Below are 18,851 nucleotides of genomic sequence, written 5' to 3'. Positions count from 1 at the left end.
CAGGAAATGCAGCCCGACATCGGTGGGCAGAACGGACCATCGCTAACTGGTTTTACAATGTCGTGAAACTGATTTTGGGCCTTCTCGCCATATTGTCTGCTCACACCACTCAACACGCCCAACGCTGACGGGCACAGAAAGTCCCTGCCACAGTGTGAGTTTGACTGGAGACTATGGCCACGAACAAGAATTAAAAGTCGTGAATTAATTTTATTTTAAATGGATTTTTAATATTTCTGACAGTTTTACATAGATACATTAGGAAGTGGTGTAGCCAACAAGCAAAGGTAAAGAAATTAAAGTAAAAGCCAACCTCACTGTGTTATAAAGTGTTATTTATGGTACATTAAAGCAGTTTGCTTACACAAGCAGTCCCGACAATCTCACAGAGCTGTGCGGTTCTGTATTGCTAGAAGTGATTGATGGAAATGGAGTTCCTCAGATTCATACACTGAACATCATCGATGTACAAGCTGTTAGTCTTGACTTCAATCTCCTCCTCTAAAGCCAACTGATTCCGTCTCAGGCCCCTCAGTTCGGCCTCAGCCTGTGCCAGAGTCTCTCGTAGCCTGTACAGCAAAACACTCAGTCCCACCATTGTGTTTTAAGAAAGTGAGTAATTCCTTCCCAAAACAACACCTCAATTCTCAAAATTAAATCCTGATCCACTTTAATTCCAGCACAGGGTTAGAGAAGAGCAAAGCTCCCTTTACACTGTCCCCATCAAACACTCCCAGGGCAGCTACAGCACGGGGTTAGATACAGAGTAAAGCTCCCTCTACACTGTCTCCATGAAACACTCCCAGGACAGGTGCAGTACGGGGTTAGATACAGAGTAAAGCTCCCTCTACACCGTTCCCATCAAACAGTCTCAGGACAGGTGCAGCACGGGGTTAGATACAGAATAAAGTTCCCTCTACACTGTCCCCATCAAACACTCCCAGGACAGGTAGACACGGGGTGAGATACAGAGTAAAGCTCCTTCTACATTGTCCCCATCAAACACTCCCAGGACAGATAGACACGAGGTTAGATACAGAGCAAAGCTCCCTCTACATTGTCTCAAACACAGGAAACATTTACAGCATTATGGAGAAAGTGCACAGGAGAACAGGACTAATAGGAAAGCTCTTTCAAAGAGCTGCTGCATACAGGAGCGGCCAAATGGCCTCCTTTCTGTGCTATATGATTGTAGCCGTCTACCAGTAATGGTGCAGAGCTTTTTATGTTTCACTTCTGTTTCTGCAGTATGGGGGTGAATCAGAATGTTCTCTCCCCCTCTGAACGCCATGCCTATACTTTCAAATTCAACAAATCTTCATCTGATGCTTGCTCCTCAGTCCCCCACCCACCCCACCCATAACCAAAGTTCTGTAACTCACCTGTTCACATTATCCGTGATCTCTTTCACCTCACTGATCAGCCGATACTGTGCTGAGTCTCGGACTAGCTCCACATTCGGCCGTTTAGTCCGTGTGTCCAGGCGTGTCTGAGCCACCATCATGGGTCCTTCCTCATCCATGATAGCCTTTTTCAGCAGGTCAATGTTCTTTTCCTGAGATGAAATCTCATCCAGCACCTGTGGAAGAGTGAAAGCTCCATAAACACAAATAGCACGGAAGCTCAGAAGTGAATAAAATTGTTCAGAACATCACTGCATATCTATTAATGACCTGCACTTGGTCCCGCATCACTTCAAAAGTTTGCAAATAACTCAAAACTTGGAAACATAGTAAACCTCAGGAGAACAGAGACAGACTGGGGAAATGGGCAGACACATGGCAGATACAGTTTAACACAGAACTGTGAAGTGGTACATTTTGGTAGGAAGCATGAGGCTACAATGTTAAAGGGGTGCAGGAACAGAAAGACCTGGGGGTGTATAGCCACAAATCTTTGGAAGTGGAAGGACAAGTTGAGAAGGCTTTTAAACAAGCAAACTGATCCTCAGCTTTATTAATAGTGTCACAAACGTGTATTTGTGATATTATAGGTATTATAAAAAAGCTAATCTTTCTCATAAATGGACAGTTTGCAGCCTTAGAAATTGCTGCCAAAATTCACCTGGCCTTCTATAAATGCAATGTGGTCAAGCTTGTAGAAGGCTCCAAGCGGATTGCAAGCAGACATATCCAGACATTTGAAATTCAGTGAGCATGATGCTGTAATGGTATCATCGCTGGACTAGTAATCCAGAGACCCAGGGTAATGCTCTGGTTTAGCTTGACCTGGGTTCGAATCCCACCATAGCAGATGGTGGAATTTGAATTCAATAAAAATCTAGAATGATGAAACAATTTTGTAAAAACCCATCTGGTTCACTAAGTCCTTTAGGGAAGGAAAACTGCTGTCCTTACCTGGTCTGGCTTACCTGTGACTCCAGATTGACAGTACTGTCTCTTAACTGCCCTCTGAAATGGAGACTTTGTATGCCATCAAATGAAACCGGATGGACCTAGGCACTGGAAATAACAATGGCAAACTCAGCTTTGTCGACCCTGCAAAGTCCTCCTTACGAACATCTGGTGCCAAAATTGGAAGAGCTGATTCACAGACTAGTCAAGCAACAGCCTGACATATAGTCATCCTCACAGAATTATACCTCACAGATAATGTCCCAGATACCACCATCACCATCCCTGGGTATGTCCTGTCCCACCAGCAGGGCAGACCCAGTAGAGGTGGCGGCACATTAGTATACAGTCGGGAGGGAGTTGCCCTGGGAATCCACAACATTGACTCTGGACCCCATGAAGTCTCATGGCATCAGGTCAAAGCAGGAGCAAGGAAACCTCCTGCTGATTACCATGTACCGCCCTCCCTCAGCTGATTAGTGCTCCTCCATGTTGAACATCACTTGGAGGAAGCATTGAGGGTGGCAAGGGTGCAGAATGTATTCTGGGTAGGGAACTTCAACGTCCATCACCAAGTGTGGCTGGCCGAGTCCTAAAGGTCATAGCTGCTAGATTGGCTCTGCAGCAGGTGATGAGGGAACGAACAGGACAGAAAAACATACTTGACCTTATTCTCACCAACCTGCCTGCCACAGATACATCTGTCTATGACAGTATCAGTAGGAGTAACCGCCGCACAGTCCTTGTGGAGATGAAGTCCCATCTTCATACTGAGCATACTCTCCATCGAGTTGTATGGCACTACCACTGTGCTAAATGGGATAGATTTCGAACAGATCTAGCATCAAGACTGGGCATCCATGAGGAGCTGTGGGCCATCAGCAGCAGCAGAATTGTACTCAACCACAATCTGTAGCCTCATGGCCTGGCATATCCCCCACTCTACCATTACCATCAAGCCAGAATATCAACCCTGGTTCAATGAAGAGTGCAGAAGGGCATGCCGGGAGCAGCACCAGGCAAAAATGAGGTGTCAACCTGGTGAAGCTATAAAACAGGGCTACTTGTGTGCCAAACAGCATAAGCAGCAAGTGATAGACAGAGCCGAATGATCCTACAACCAACAGATCAGATCTAAGCTCTGCAGTCCTGCCACATCCAGTCATGGCTGATGATGGACAATTAAACAACTGACTGGAGGAGGAGGCTCCACAAATATCCCCATCTTCAAAATTGGCAAAGCCCAGCACATCAGTGCAAAAGATAAGGCTGAAGCATTGGCTACGATCTTCAGCCAGAAATGCCGAGTGGATGATCCATCTCGGTCTCCTCCAGAGGTCCCCAGCATCACAGTTGCCAGTCTTTAGCCAATTCAATTCACTCCATTAGCCAATTCAATTCACTCCACATGATATCAAGAAACAGCTGAAGGCACTGGATACTTCACAGGCTATGGGCCCTGACAATATTCCCGCAATAGTACTGAAGACTTGTGCTCCAGAACTTGCTGCATCCCTAGCCAAGCTGTTCCAGTACAGCTACAACACCGGCATCCACCCGGCTATGTGGAAACTTGCCCAGGTATGTCCTGTACACAAAAAGCAAGACAAATCCAAACCAGCCAATTACAGTCTACTCTCCATCATCAGTAAAATAATGGAAGGGGTCATCAACAGTGCTATCAAGCAGCACTTGCTGAGCAAAAATTGCTCACTGACACCCAGTTTGAGTTCCACCAGTAACTCAGTACAGTCTTGGTTCAAACATGGACAAAAGAGCTGAACTCCTGAGGTGAGGTGAGAGTGACTGCCCTTGACATCATGCAGCATTTGACCGAGTGTGGCATCAAGGAGCCCGAGAAAAACTGTAGTCAATGGGAATCAGGGGACAACTATCCACTGGTTGGAGTCATACTTAGCACAAAAGAAGATGGTTATGATTGTTCGAGGTCAATCACCTCAGTGCCTAGTCATCGCTGCAAGAGTTCTTCAAAGTAGTGTCCTCAGCCCAACCATCTTCAGCTGCTTCATCAATGACCTTCCTTCCATCATAAGGTCAGAAGTGGAGATGTTTGCTGATGATTGCACAATGTTCAGCGCCATTCACAACTCCTCAGATACTGAAGCAGTCCATGCCCAAATGTGATCTGCTAAAAGGAAGTTCTGTCGAAGGGTCATGAGGACTCGAAACGTCAACTCTTTTCTTCTCCGCCGATGCTGCCAGACCTGCTGAGTTTTTCCAGGTAATTCTGTTTTTGTTTAAGACCTGGACAATATCCAGACTTGGGCTGATAGGTGGCAAATAACATTCACGCCACACAAGTGCCAGGCAATCACCACCTCCAACAAGAGAGAATCTAACCATCGCCGCTTGACATTCAATGGCATTACCATCACTGAATCCCACACTATCAACATCCTGGGGGTTACCATTGACCAGAAACTGAACTGCACTAGCCATATAAATACTGTGGCTACAAGAGCAGGTCAGAGGCTAGGAATCCTGCGATGAGTAACTCACCTCCTGACTCTCCAAAGCCTGTCCACCGTCTACAAGGCACAAGTCAGGAGTGTGATGGAATGCTCCCCACTTGCCTGGATGAGTGCAGCTCCAACAATACTCAAGAAGCTCAACATCATTCAGGACAAAGCAGCCTGCTTTATTGACACCATTTCTACAAACATTCACTCCCTCCACCATCGACATACAGTAGCAGCAGTGTGTGTACCATCTGATGCACTGCAGGAATTCACCAAGGCTCCTTAGACAGCACCTTCCAAATCCACGATGACTACCATCTAGAAGGACAAGGGCAAGAGAAAGATGGGAACACCGCCACCTGGAAGTTCCCGTCCAAGCCGCTCACCATCCTGATTTGGAAATATATTACCATTCCTTCACTGTCGCTGGGTCAAAATCCTGGAACTCCCTTACTGAAGCACTGTGGGTGTACCTACACCACATGGACTGCAGCAGTTCAAGAAGGCAGCTCACCTCTACTTTCTCAAGGGCAACTATGGATGGGCAATAAATGCTGGCCCAGCCAGCAAAGCCCACATCCCAAGAATGAATTTAAAAACAGGTAAACTGCAACTCAATTACAATGGCTTCCCAGGAGGTGTGGATAGCTCTTTCCTATCTTACCTAACCTGGAAGAATGGGAACCATTAATTTAATGGCTGAGACATTGAGAATGTTAATGACCTTGGCTAAAAGACAATGGATGGGACTATGCCCCCAGACCTGGGCTAACCCAATACTTAATATGGAGGTATGATTTGATAGTTTAGGATAGCAGCCATTTTGAGCATAAAGTCTGGCTGAGAACAGCAATTTTGTGCAGAGAACCCAGGGGGCCTCCAGAAGACAGTTCCAGCCATAGCTCTCAGCTGAACTGATTGTGAACAGCATGTGAGAGCTGGGTTTCTCTCTGCCACCGGGAGTCACAGAGGAAGTAGTCCAGAAATCATCACTGTTCTGCTGAAGAAGAAAGCCAGTTCGTCTTCAAGTGTCGTGCCGGCAGAACCAGTAAAAAGGGGCCTTCACTCGCTCCCCAAAACTGCTCTACTGACTGAGCCAACCTCAAGAGGCAAATACTGACTAATTACTACAGAAGCCATTACAGCTGCTGAACCAACTCTTCAACTTCGACCCTTCACTACAGACAACCAAAACTTCAACTGCAAGCTACTGAGACTGATTTAAAATCTCACCTTTATAAGTATCTTTTATCCTTCTCTGCATTTGTATTTGTATCTCAGTTGATAACTTTATCGCTTTTACTTAAGTCACTTACAGCAGTCTATTTGCAATGAATGAACATTTATCTTGTTTAAGGGTAAAGCTTTGCTACTGGTTATTTCAAAATGTAATCACTTGCAAGTTAAACAAGGGGCTACATGTAAACACACACAAATATTTGGCTCACAGACCATTTTGAAGCAATGCCTTTTATGTGGTCATGACAAGAGGCCTAGAATACAAAAGTAGGAAGTTGCACAAATAGATACCTGCCTGAGCTCAGCAACCACATGGTGTAAAGTGTAAAGTGATCTGCCTGAGGGCACCTCCCTGCTCATTTCTCCTCTCCTCGCAGTCTTGGGCTTTCCTCTTCAGTTGCTTGCAGGAGCCTCCTACTTTCAATTTCAAGTTGTTTAACACCATCATTCCCTTTCTCCGTCTTGGTCTCCATCCCTCTAATCTTCCTTCAATCACCTCCTTCAGCAAGTCCCCATGCCTTAGAAATGGCCAATCGAACCTCGTTGCCTGTTCTTGATGATGTTTCACTGATGATCTTTCCTCCTCCACCATCCTGAGAATTTCTTCATTGCTCTCATGTTCTGGCCAAGTGACCCGCCCCATCCTGGCGCGGGTCAAGGAAGTAAACCATTGGTTAGACCTCAGTTATTGTGTTCAACTCTGGGCATTGCACTGTGGAAGGATGTCAATACCTTAAAGAGGATGCAGAAGAAATTTACTAGGATGGAGCAGAGATGAGATTGGAGAAGTTGGAATTGTTCACTTCAGATGGAGATGGTTAAGAAAAGATTTAATAGATGTGTTTAAAATGATGAAGGATATTGATAGAGTTTAGAGGGAGAAGCTGTTTCCACTGGTTCAATGGAAAGTGCAGGAGGGCATGCTAGGAGTAGCACCAGGCACGTCGGAAAATGGGGTGTCAACCTGGTGAAGCTACAACACAGGACTACTAATGTGCCAAACAGTGAAAGCAGCAAGTGATAGACAGAGCTAAGCGATTCCACAACCAACCACCTGGAAGTTCCCCTCCAAGTCACTCACCATCCTGACTTGGAAATATATTGCCATTCCTTCATTGTCGCTGGGTCAAAATCCTGGAACTCCCTCCCTAACAGCACTGTGGGTGTATCTACAGCACATGGACTGCAGCGGTTCAAGAAGGCAGCTCACCACCACCTTCTCAAGTGCAACTAGGGATAGGCAATATATGCTGGCCTGAACAGCGATGCCCACTGGGGTGTCAATTAAGTAGCATAGTGGGGTTGTTATGGAACTAGTAATCCATAGGCCTGGATTAATGCTCTAGAGGCATGAACTCAAATCCCACCATGGTAACTGGGGAATTCAAATCAGTATTGCTAAAAAAGTAGACAGGCTGTTGAAACTTTTTGGCTCATCAGGACAGATGCAAGAATGCCAAATCTCAAAGGGAACAACAATTTATACTGCATGAGAAAAAGGTACTGAATAGTTGACTCTGATTGGCCGAGGCATTGTCATGGGGAACGAAAATTGAAATTTAGTATTCCTGTGATTCTGTCCTGATGAGTGCAAGATAAAAAGCTTTGACAGCATGTGTCTTTTTTCAACAATGCTCAAGTTCTTTATTACCAAAAAACTAAACTAGTCAAATCTGGAGGTGACAAGAAAGAATGGATGAGGATTTCAGGTAAGCTGAGGCAAAGCTGTTTATAGACAATGTTACAGAGGTGGAACTGGATGGTCGTAGCGATGGAGAGAATATGAGCTGCACCCTCCTCACCCCCACTGAGTCAGGAGTTGCCATGATTGGTGTCTCCATGACAACAGAGACGTTACAGGCACCTGCCTTATTGAGATGCTTTTCCAGTTTGCATTTTGCATCTCTTGTTTCTTGAATGCGGAATTTAAAGGCACGATTCACGGCCTCCACTTGTTTCTGCATATCGTCTGTTGTTTGTGATAAGATGCCATCAATCAGGGAGCGCATTGTAGTTGAGTTATTTTTCTGTTTGTCAGCATTCACGATATTTGTGTTGGTGAAATCTTGCCACTCCTGAGAGGTGACCGAGCTGTAAAAACAGAGTAAAGATATTGAGGATGGAACACCAGAACAGAAGGCAGCCATTCAGCATCTCGCTCCTGTCATGTAAGGACAGGTGGAGGCCAATCAGCCCCTCAAGCCTGCTCCATCATTTGGTTAGATCATGGCTAATCTGTCCCTCAACCCCAGCCTGCTTGCTCCATGTCCTTTGATACCCTTGCCGAATGAAAATTTAATTTAATTCAGTTACTTTTATTATCTATACAGGGATTTGTTTTGGATACGTAATTTTTAAAAAATCAGTAATTTTTAAAAAATGTAAATTAATAATAACAATAAAAGAAAGAAAGTTACCCTATCACAGAGATCTAGCTTTAATTAAACATATGTGTTAAAAACTATTTCAATGCATTAAAATAATCAGTCAGTGAGTCCCATCCTAACTGCCTATCTTCATCCATACATCAAAATCCTCTTCAAAATTCTCATATAGAATGGCACAAACAAGTTCAAGAAGCAATTTGTCCTGCATCTGAGTGATTGTAGCCTTTTCTCTGAACACATCCAACAGTGATACTGAGACAAGGAGTGACCCTCATTATTCATGACCCTCTCAACTTTCATCAAAATTCTTAGAGAGCAGGTTTTGTCAAGATCTGCTCATCAAATACCCTTCCCAATCTTAAAATCTGTCTTAAAAGCCTCAGCATCCACAGAGAGTTCCAGGTTACCCCTTATGTGAAGAAGTGCTTCCTGATTTTGCTCTTGAATGGCTTGACTCTAATTTTAAGATTTTCCCCCTTGTTCTAGATTCCCTCACTATTATCCCACTTTACCCTTACTTCCTTGAAGATACTGACAAGTTGGGGTAATGAATGCAATGAGTTATAGAATTGTACAGTGGTGAAGGAGGCCATTCAGCCTACCATGCTCCGCTGGCTCTTTGACAGAGCTATCCAATTAGTTCCACTAACCCCTGCCCTTTCCCCACCCCTGCAATTTTTTTTCATTTTCAATTATTTATCTAATTCCCTTTTGAAAGTTCCAATTAAATCTGCTTCTACCGCCCTTTCAGGCAGCACATTCCAGATTGCAGCAACTCGCTGTGTAAAAAAATTGTACCATCCCTCTGGTTCTTTTAGCAATGATCCTAAATCCATGTCCCTCTGGTTACCTACTGATCCTTCTGCCATTGAAGATAGTTTCTCCTAATGTACTCTGTCAAAATAAATCTTCAATGTCCTGCAATACAAGACAAACAGTAACCTGAAAATGGGGCCTTTCATGAAATTTGCATCTTGCTTCAGTTGAACACTCACCTCCAGCAGCAGCAGAACACCCACCATTACCCCTGTGTCTTTGTCAGGAAGATATAATAATGTCCATAGCAGCTGGTTTGAAGGCTTTGATGTAAACATGGTAAATATGGGGAAAATTTAGAATGTAGCGTATAAAAGGAAATTTGCATTTTTTAATAAACTAAACTAGATTGTTTTCAAAGGAAGGGTGAAATGTGTCACCTAGCCAGGTGAAGTTTAGAAACAGCATGTTTATTTTTCCCAAAGATTACTGCTAAAACTTAGTGCTATGAGAGATTTTTATTATCAGGGAGATAAAGTCCAAAGACATAGTGAAACAATGGGTATTTGCATTCAAAGAGGAAAATATGTATAAAGGAGTGAAGGCTGTGTGTAAGGGTAGGCAGTCTATGATTCAACAAGTGTGAAACATCTTCAGCCTGTACGTATCAAACTGCTGCCTTCAGGGACTGAAGGTAAGAGAACACACTTTGCATTCGATTGTTCAGGGTATTGTTCACTTTGCCTGGGTCTTTTAAAAATGTGTCTTACTGTTGCCTTAACAAAAGTATAACTGGAAGTCAGATTAAGTAGGGGATTTCGAAATTATCAAACTAGTAATTTTTAGATCTACGTATGTATTTAAAGTCATTCTTCTATTAATAAATGTTTAATCTAGTTTTGTATAAACCTATAAGACCTGGTGGTCTTATTAGTACTGAATTTAAGGCATGCACCTCGAAATTTATGCAATTGGAAAACAGGTTGTGGCAGTTCTTTCAAGTTTCCCTTTGGGATTTGAACAACTCAGCATTTACCATCGGTTGTGCCATAACAGTCATGCCAATGACCAGTGCATGTGACTGAGAGTAATGAGCTGGTAATAGGTTTTTTAGTGGTTAACCCACCTTAGGTTAATCAGGAAGGTATTCTGTCTGATGCCACCTAAGAGACATTTGTCAGGAGGAATCATCCCTCCTTTCTGTTGCAGAGCTGGCAACTCCACATTACTGGAAGGAAGGGATCATTCCAGCTGCTGGGGGAAGCAACACCTCTGGGCACCAGTGTTTCTGGCCTTTTCCAGGCACCTGTGTGGAATGTAGAGCTTGGTATCAATGGGATGGATTCCACAGCCTAGATCCCCTGAACACCAGATCAAATACAAGTCACCCTCCAATAACATAGTTATCACAGTTATTACCACACACCATCCTGCCTTGGAACTATAATCACTGTTCCTTCACTGTCATCGGGTCAAAATCCTGGAACTCCCTCCCTACACCACATGGACTGCAGTGGTTCAGGAAGGCAGCTCACCACCACCTTCTCAAAGGCAATTATGGACGGGAAATAAATGCTGGCTCAGCCAGCAAGATCCAAAGAATAAAAACGGTCACTCTGTCTAGAGTTCCAGCTCATTAACATAGGTTTATATTTCAGGCTGTTGCACAGTGAGAACATTAAGCATGCTTACTTGCCCTCGATCCTGACCACATTAGGCGAGTAGTCAATGTTTGGAGAGTTGTTGGTCAGATTGGCAGTGAATTTGTCCACTTTCAGAGCAATGGACTTGTCTTTCAGATCCTTCTCCAAGTAAAACTTAGCGGAACGATTTAACCTGGAGGTTGAATGAAAAGAGAGTTTAGCAGAATTTTTTGCAAGTTATTACAGATGCGGAAAGAAAGGACTCATTAGGAAACAAGGCAGCCAATTTTTATTCAGCAAGATCTCACTAACATAATGCTGATGATCAGATCATTTGTTTCTTGTGAGGTTGGTTGAGGGATAAATGCTGGCCACAGGACTGTGGGGGAACTCCCCTGCTCTTCTTCCAATAGCGGCTGTGGAAACTTTGACGTCCACCTGAGAGAGCCAAGGAGCCTTGCTTTAACAGTTCACCCAAGAGGCAACACCTCTGACAGTGCAGCACTCCCTCAGTACTGCACAGCGAGTGCCAACCTGGATTATGTGCTCAAGTCTCTGGAGTGGGACTTGAACCTATGACCTCGTGACTCGGAGGTGAGAGTGCTAACCATTGAACCACAGCCAACACCTTCAAAACATTTTGGAGGCAAAACTTTTTGCTTCCTGCCCACTTCCCCAATTATTCTTTTGTCAATCCCAAAACCTACTAGCCTGAAATGGAGAAGAATTTCCAATCAGTAATCAGGCCACTGTTTTTGACCAACACATTTCTTGAATAACCCCTCTGGGTTATTATGTTCTCCCGGGGGCCCTCCCTCTCTCCCTCTCCCCCACAATATGGCCTGTAATTCCAGAACATCCTGTCACAGGCCACTGTTCATCGACCAGCAAGAGTTCACTGACCTGAGCTGCTCCTCTGTTTGATCAATGGTGCGTTTCAGCAAAGCCATGATACCCTGGATAACCTCAACTTCCTTCAGCAGTTCCCTCTCCACCTCATCATGCACCAGATCGATCCCAACTCGCTTCGCTCTGCAAAAACCATCCAAAAAATATACAGCTTATTGGGAAAGTTGAATTAGAAAATTCATGCCCTCTACCAGCTCAAGGATCTGGAGCTACACCAGTCCCAGGCCAGACCCGGGATTTCATTCGTATTGTATCTGAATGAGTGCAGCTCCAACGACATCCAAGAAGTTCAACACTATCCAGGACAACGCAGACCACTTGACTGGCACCCCATCCACTACCTTCAATATTCACTTCCTCCACCACTGACATATAATAGTACCAGTGTGTCCTATCTACAAGATGCACTGCAACAACTCACCAAGGGTCCTTAGACAGCACCTCCCAAACCCACGACAACTACCATCTAGAAGGACAAGGGCAGCAGACACATGGGAACACCACCACCTGGAAGTTCCCCTCCAAGTCACTCACCATCCTGACTTGGAAATATATCACCGTTCCTTCACTGTCGCTGGGTCAAAATCCTGGAACTCTCTCCCTAACAGCACTGTGGGTGTACCTATACCACATGGACTGCAGCAGTGTAAGAAGGCAGCTCACCACCACCTTCTTAAGGGCAAATAGGGATGGGCAATAAATGCTGGCTCAGCCCAGCGACGCCCATATCCAGAGAATGAGTAAAAAATACCTGGCAGGAGATCTAACCCTCACTGCTCCTGATCCTGAATATCATTCAACACCTCCACTAAGAACTGTGTCTGTGGACTTTGGATATTGAGTGAGAGTCTAAGAAAGGAAGAAGTGATGACTGATCTGTATCTTTACTCTATCTGCACTCTCTGGGGTCCATAATCCTAAACCTCCTTAACCAACAAAAATAAGTCTTGGTTTTGAAATTTTCAATTAACCCCCAGCATTAACAATATTTTCAGGGAGGGAGTTCCAGATTTCCAGTCCCCTTTGTGCGAACAAGTGTTCCCTGACATCACCCCTGAACAGCCTGGCTCCAATTTTAAGGTTCTGCCCCTGATTCTGAAACCCAGCCCCAGAGGAAATTAGTTTCTCTCTACCTACCCCACTGAATCCTTTAAGCATCTTCAACAGCTCAATATGATCACACCTTAATCTTCTATACTCCAAGGAATAAAAGCCTAGTCTATGAAACCTGTCCTCATAATTTAACCCTTTTAGACCCAGTATCATTCCCCCAAGTCCATTCCATTAGCTTTTTGAATTATTGTCCACCAGTGATTTCTGTACTTGGATCCCTAAATCTCTCTCTGCTCCTCCGTAGTTATTAGCTTTTCATCATTTAGAAAATATCCTTGAGCTATCTCTCTTAGGCTCAAAGTAGTTAAGAATTGGCTGCAATCGCCTCATGGTAAGAATATTTTGCTAAAACAGCCTGAGCCTGTCTGTAAAAGAATGGTAACCAGTGCTAAGCATGGGGTGGGTGGGGGTCTGAGGCTGCAGCCCAATTCTGGGACACGAGACAAAGGGAGAAAGGGATGGGTACAGGTTTTGTTTGTGGTCTCCAGATCGGCTGAATATTTCCAGGATCCAGATTAGGTTACGGTCTTACAGCTCTCCACCTCCCTCACCAAACACATCCTCCATTCCTCCGGCTGATTATGGGCCAGCTGGCAGTCCGTACCGATTGAGAAGACACTGCTGAGCAATGCAGAGAAGAGCATAGTAACTGTCCAGAGCCTTTTCTAGACGTGTCTTTTGTCCCTGTAGGAGTTCTGTCTCATCTGAGAGCTCTTCGAGTTTGGTGTTGAGCTCTTTCTCCCAGTAAGTGATCTCCTCAATCCTCTGATCTACAGCAACAACAACAGTGTGTATTTATGTAGCACCTTTACATCATAAAATGTCCCAAACTGCTTCACAGGAGCATTAATCAGACAAAATTTGAACCGAGCCACATAAAGAGATATTAGGTGAGAAGACAGGTGACCAAAAGTTTGGCTTTAAGGAGTGTTTTAAGGGAGGAGAAAGAGGTGACGTGGTTTAGGGAGGGAACTCCAGAGCTGAGGGTCCAGGCAGCTGAAGGTGTGGCCGCCAATGGAGGAAAGATGGAAATCAGGGATGCTCAAGCAGTCACAATGGGAGCAGTGCAGAGATCTGGGAGGATTGTGGGGTTGGAGGAGGTTACAGGCTTAAGAAGGAGTGAGGGCATGGAGGGATTTGAAAACAGGCTGTGAATTGTAAAATCAACGCACTGCCGGAGAGTGAGCCAATGTAGGTCAGTGAGTGCAGGGTAATGGGTGAACAGGTCAAAAGGGATGAAGACACATGAGACTCAGTCCCAGGCAGTCCTCAGGCCCAAGGTACTCAGAATGAACTCAGAGTTAACTTAATCCCACACAGAATTGTGATAACGAGAAAGGGAAAACATTTCCATGCTGTACAGAGCAAAGTGTCCCACATCAGGATGTAACAGAGCTGAATTACCTGGAAAAACTCAGCAGGTCTGGCAGCATCGGCGGAGAAGAAAAGAGTTGACGTTTCGAGTCCTCATGACCCTTCGACAGAACTTGCGTTCGAGTCCAAAAAAGAGTTGAAATATAAGCTGCTGATGCTGCCAGACCTGCTGAGTTTTTCCAGGTAATTCTGTTTTTGTTTTGGATTTCCAGCATCCGCAGTTTTTTTTGTTTTTATTTTTGTTTTTATGTAACTGAGAGCTCCCTGGTCTACTGATCAAACAAGCCACACTCATTGGTGCAATGCTGCAGTGGCTGTTTTACTGGAATAATAATCAAGAGAATGTGAGTTCAAAGCCAACCATGGCGGTTTGAGAATTAGAATTCACTTCAATAGATTCTGGAAATAAAAAGCTGGTCTCAGAACAAGTGACAATGAAGGTGTTGTAAAAATCCATCTGGGTCACGGATGTCCTTTAGGGAAGGAAACGTGCCGCCCTTACCCTGTCTGGGCCGATATGTGGCTCCAGAGTCACACTAACATAGTTGAACCTGAAGTTGCTTTGCTACGCGATAAGATTGGAAATACTAGGAGACTGTCTATGGGTCTGTACTTGCCCGCGGGTCAGTGGACATACAGAATGCAATATTGCTAAAAAATTATCAAAAGGGACATACCGAGCTTTTTGTTGACATCTCGCTGAGTTTTCCTCGTGGAGTTCTCGATCTGGTCCACCAGCCTCTCGCTCTCCAAGACCAGGCGCTCCGATCGTGAGCGCTGAACCTCTGCATTGTTATAGCGGCTTTTGTTTGACAAGTGCCATTCTTGGGGCAGGAACTTGGTTCGTGTCTGGACCAGTTTGGCCATTGTCCCCTGCTGTATGCTGAAAACAAGCGATTCGCTCTCTAATTATTATTCAATCAACAATAATCATTCTTTACATTTATTATTTATCCATGGTTTTATTTTTGGTGAATGGGGGGAGGGAGATGTCATGAACCTTCTGCTAGAAACACCAACAATAACTCGCATTTATATAGTGCCTTTAACAGAGTTAAACATCCCAAGGCATTTCGGAGATGTAATTATTAGCCAGAGTTTGACAGCGAGAGACATTAGGAGAGATCAGGACAAGAAGTAACTCGTAGCACAGCCTGAGGGTCAGGGGTTTAGGCCAGGCGCTAGGGTGAGAGGTCATGGGCAATCACAGTGGAGGGGGTGGTCCCCAGGTGTAAAGGGAAAGAGGCAGCCTCTCTGGTATGAGGGACTGTCCCGGGGGTCAGGGACAGCGAGTATCAGTCTCCAGGGTGGAGGAGCGCTTGTCCCTGGAGGGGGAGGGGGAGGAACACCTGTCCCTGGGGGTGGGGGAATCACCTGCCCCGCGGGCGTGGGGGTGGTGGAATCAACTGTTCCAGGGGGGGGGGGAATCACCTGCCCCGCGGGCGTGGGGGGTGGGGAGGGAATCACCTGTCCCCGGGGTGGTGGGGGAGGGACTCACCTGTCCCCGGACTGGGTGTTCCCCCCAACCCCCTGTCCCCGGGCCTGGGTAGCCCCCTGTCCACGGGCCTGGGTAGCCCCCTGTCCCGCTGAAACTTGCCTTGGGAGCCGCTCTCCTCCTTCTTTCCCTTCTCCAGGTTCGCGCAGCCGTGGTCGCCACCGTATCAACAAAAAGTGTCGCCTGGCAACCGTATCCAACGCCGCAACCGCCGCCATGATAACCGAGCAAAGCCAGTGGGCGGGGCCTCACCATCGACCAATAGAGATGAGGGGGCGTGACTTGTTGACAAGGTGGGAATTTTGAATCTGAAAGGGACGGAGTTCAGCTGAAAGTCTTTGGGACATTTTTATTTTCTATTTGTGATTGTCCCCAGCATTGCAGCTTTACTCAGCTCACAGTAGCTTCATCTCCACTTCAACTCTCAATCAATTAATGATGATTACTCTGACTCCAGACTCAACCATTTTAATTCTCTCCTGACTGAGATCCAGCTGTACGATCTCTAAATATGAGGACATCCAAAATTCTGCAGCCCTTGTTCTGACTCACATTAAGACCATTTCACCAATTAATCCTGTACTTACTGACTTGCACAGCCTCCCAGTCTGGCAACCTCACAATTTTAATATTCTCACCTTCACGTCCAAATTCCTCTATGGCCACGCCCCTCCCATCTCTTCCATCCCTACAACCCTCCAAGATCTCTGCGCTCCACCAATTCTCACCACTCAAGCATTTCAATCACACCACCATTGGCAGCCATGCCTTCAGCTGCCTGGGCCCTAAGCTCTGGAATTCCCTCCCTAAATCTCACCGTCTCTTTCCTCCTCCTTTAAGGTGCTTCTGAAAACCTGCTTCCTGTCCACCACCCCCCTTCTCCACCCTGAACTCATTTCAGATTAAAGAAAACATTTTTGGAAAGATGTGGTTGATGCCCAGCCTTATGATCAATTGTCGTGTAACAAGCTGGAATGGTTCTGCATATGATTCAACCACCAAAAATGTTACTAGCCATCGCTGCATCAGATATTTTGAGCAGGAAGAAGTTCCAGTTTCTTTTTTTTAAAGTTTGTTAAACAGAACCCAACTTCATTTCGTTATTGAATTGAATTGATAAAATATGCATTTAATGTTTGAAATTAATTTAAATTGGAAGATAACAATTAGAACTACAAGTAAGAAACTTCTGAATAATTTCAGTAAAGAAAGCTTTCATAACAATGGCAAAACACTTTTTGGTCTGGTACCAATCTAGAACAAACCATCATCTGTGCTAAGTTAGCTGCCTGAACATCAGTGGGCTTACCAGCATTGCTAATCAAAGTTGCAACTTTCATTATTACTATGGCTTCCTGAGCTACAGGGGAACTATGTTAAGAACATAAGAAACAGGAACAGATTTGACTACTTGGCCCCTGGACCCTGCTATTCAATATGATCATGGCTGAACTTGGGCTTCAACTCCATTCCTGCCCAATCTCCATATCCCTTAATCCTCTGACAGACCAAAAATCTGTCTCTCCCAGCCTTAAATGTATTCAATGATGAAGCATCCACAACCTTCTGGAGTGGAGAATTCCAAAGATTCACAACCCTTTGAATGAAGAAATTTCTCATCTCAGTCCTAAATGATCAGCCCCTTATCCTGAGACTGTGCCCCCGTGTTTTAGATTCCCTGACCTAGTGGAAACAATCCCACAGCATCCACCCTATCAAACTCCCTCAGAATTTTGTATGTTTCAATGTGATTGCTTCTCATTCTTCTAAAGCCCAGAGAATATAAACCCAGTTTACTCAGCCTCTCTCATAGGACAACTCCCTCATCTCAAGGACCATTTTAGTGAATCTTCACTGTACCACCTTCAATGCAAATTTCTTAAATGAGGAGACCAAATCTGCACAAATTATTCCAGATGTGGCCTCATCTAAACCCTGTACAACTGTAGCAAGAATTCTTTATTCTTGTACTCCAACCCCCTTGCAATAAAGGCCAACGTGCTGTTTGCCTTCCTAATTGCTTACTGCACATGCATGCTAACTTTCTGCATTCCTTGCACCAGCACACACAAGTCTCTTTGAATGTAAATGCTTACAAGTTTCTTAATTAAAAAATAAAATTCTGCTTTTTTATTCTTACAACAAAAGTGAATAACTTCACACTTCCCTACATTATACTCCATCTGCCATCTTGTTGCCCACTCACTTACCCTGTCCATATCTCTTTGCAGTCTCTCTATGTCTTCCCCATAGCTTACCTTTCCACCTAGTTTAGTATTATCAGCAAACTTAGATACATTACTCTGTCTCTTCACATTAGTCATCAATATAGCTTGTAAATAACTGAGGCTGCAGCACTGATCCTTGCAGCACTCCTCTATTCACTGCCTGCCAACTTGAAAAAGCCCTGTTCATGCCCACTCTCTGCTTTCTACCCGTTAATCAATCCTCTATCCATGCTCATATATTACCCCCAACTCCATGAGCCCTTATCTTGCCTATTAACCTTTTGTGCAGCACCTTATCGAATGCCTCTTGGAAATCCAGGTACACTACATCTACTAGTTCCCCTTTATCTACCCTACTAGTTACATCCTCAAAAAACGAATAAGTTTATCAAACAGGATTTCCTTCAGTAAAACTATGTTGACTTGTTCTAATCATACTAAACTTTTCTAAGTGCATTGTTAAGACTTCCTTAATAGTAGATTCCAGCATTGTTCCAGCAACTGATGTTAGACTAACTGGCCTGTAGTTCAGTGTTTTCTCTCTCCCTCCTTTCCTGAAAAGTGGTGTAACATTTGCCAACTTCCAATCTAACGGGGCCATCCTGAATCTAGAGAATTTTGAAAAATCACAGCTAGCACATCTCTATCTCTAATATATTTATTGCACCTTGCATTATCTTGTATTGAAATAACCTATTGCAACTTGTATTGTTGAAATTATTGATTAAACTCTCCATTGTTTTGCACTATATTTATTTATTTAACTCACTCAGCTTTGTGTTATGTTGCTTTAATTTATTACATGATAAGTTCACCTTTATCTTAAACGCTCTACATTGCACTGTGTTGCACAGAATTATAACACTGGTATGG

General features: G+C 44.5%; 1 protein-coding gene across 1 annotated transcript; it reads right to left on the bottom strand.

The window, feature by feature from the left end:
• Positions 1-409: 409 nt before the first annotated feature.
• tekt1 (tektin 1) lies at positions 410-15,122 on the bottom strand. Its single transcript, XM_041198355.1, has 7 exons — positions 14,933-15,122; positions 13,486-13,651; positions 11,763-11,891; positions 10,909-11,052; positions 7,942-8,164; positions 1,383-1,579; positions 410-569 (listed from the first exon to the last, which is right to left on the bottom strand). Exons 1-7 carry the CDS (start codon positions 15,120-15,122, stop codon positions 410-412), a joined length of 1,209 nt encoding a protein of 402 aa, XP_041054289.1.
• Positions 15,123-18,851: the final 3,729 nt, after the last annotated feature.

This window comes from Carcharodon carcharias, chromosome 10 (genome assembly GCF_017639515.1).
Source record: "Carcharodon carcharias isolate sCarCar2 chromosome 10, sCarCar2.pri, whole genome shotgun sequence".
NCBI lineage: Eukaryota > Metazoa > Chordata > Chondrichthyes > Lamniformes > Lamnidae > Carcharodon > Carcharodon carcharias.
This window is presented reverse-complemented; position numbering and strand designations above follow the sequence as displayed.

Coding starts and splice junctions, on each gene's coding strand:
- tekt1 (XM_041198355.1), bottom strand. CDS start 15,122: ATGGCCAAACTGGTCCAGACACGAACCAAGTTCCTGCCCCAAGAATGG. Junction 11,892..13,485: donor CAGCAGTGTCTTCTCAATCG/GTACGGACTGCC, acceptor TGGTTTTTGCAG/AGCGAAGCGAGTTGGGATCG. Junction 11,053..11,762: donor CAAACAGAGGAGCAGCTCAG/GTCAGTGAACTC, acceptor TTCAACCTCCAG/GTTAAATCGTTCCGCTAAGT.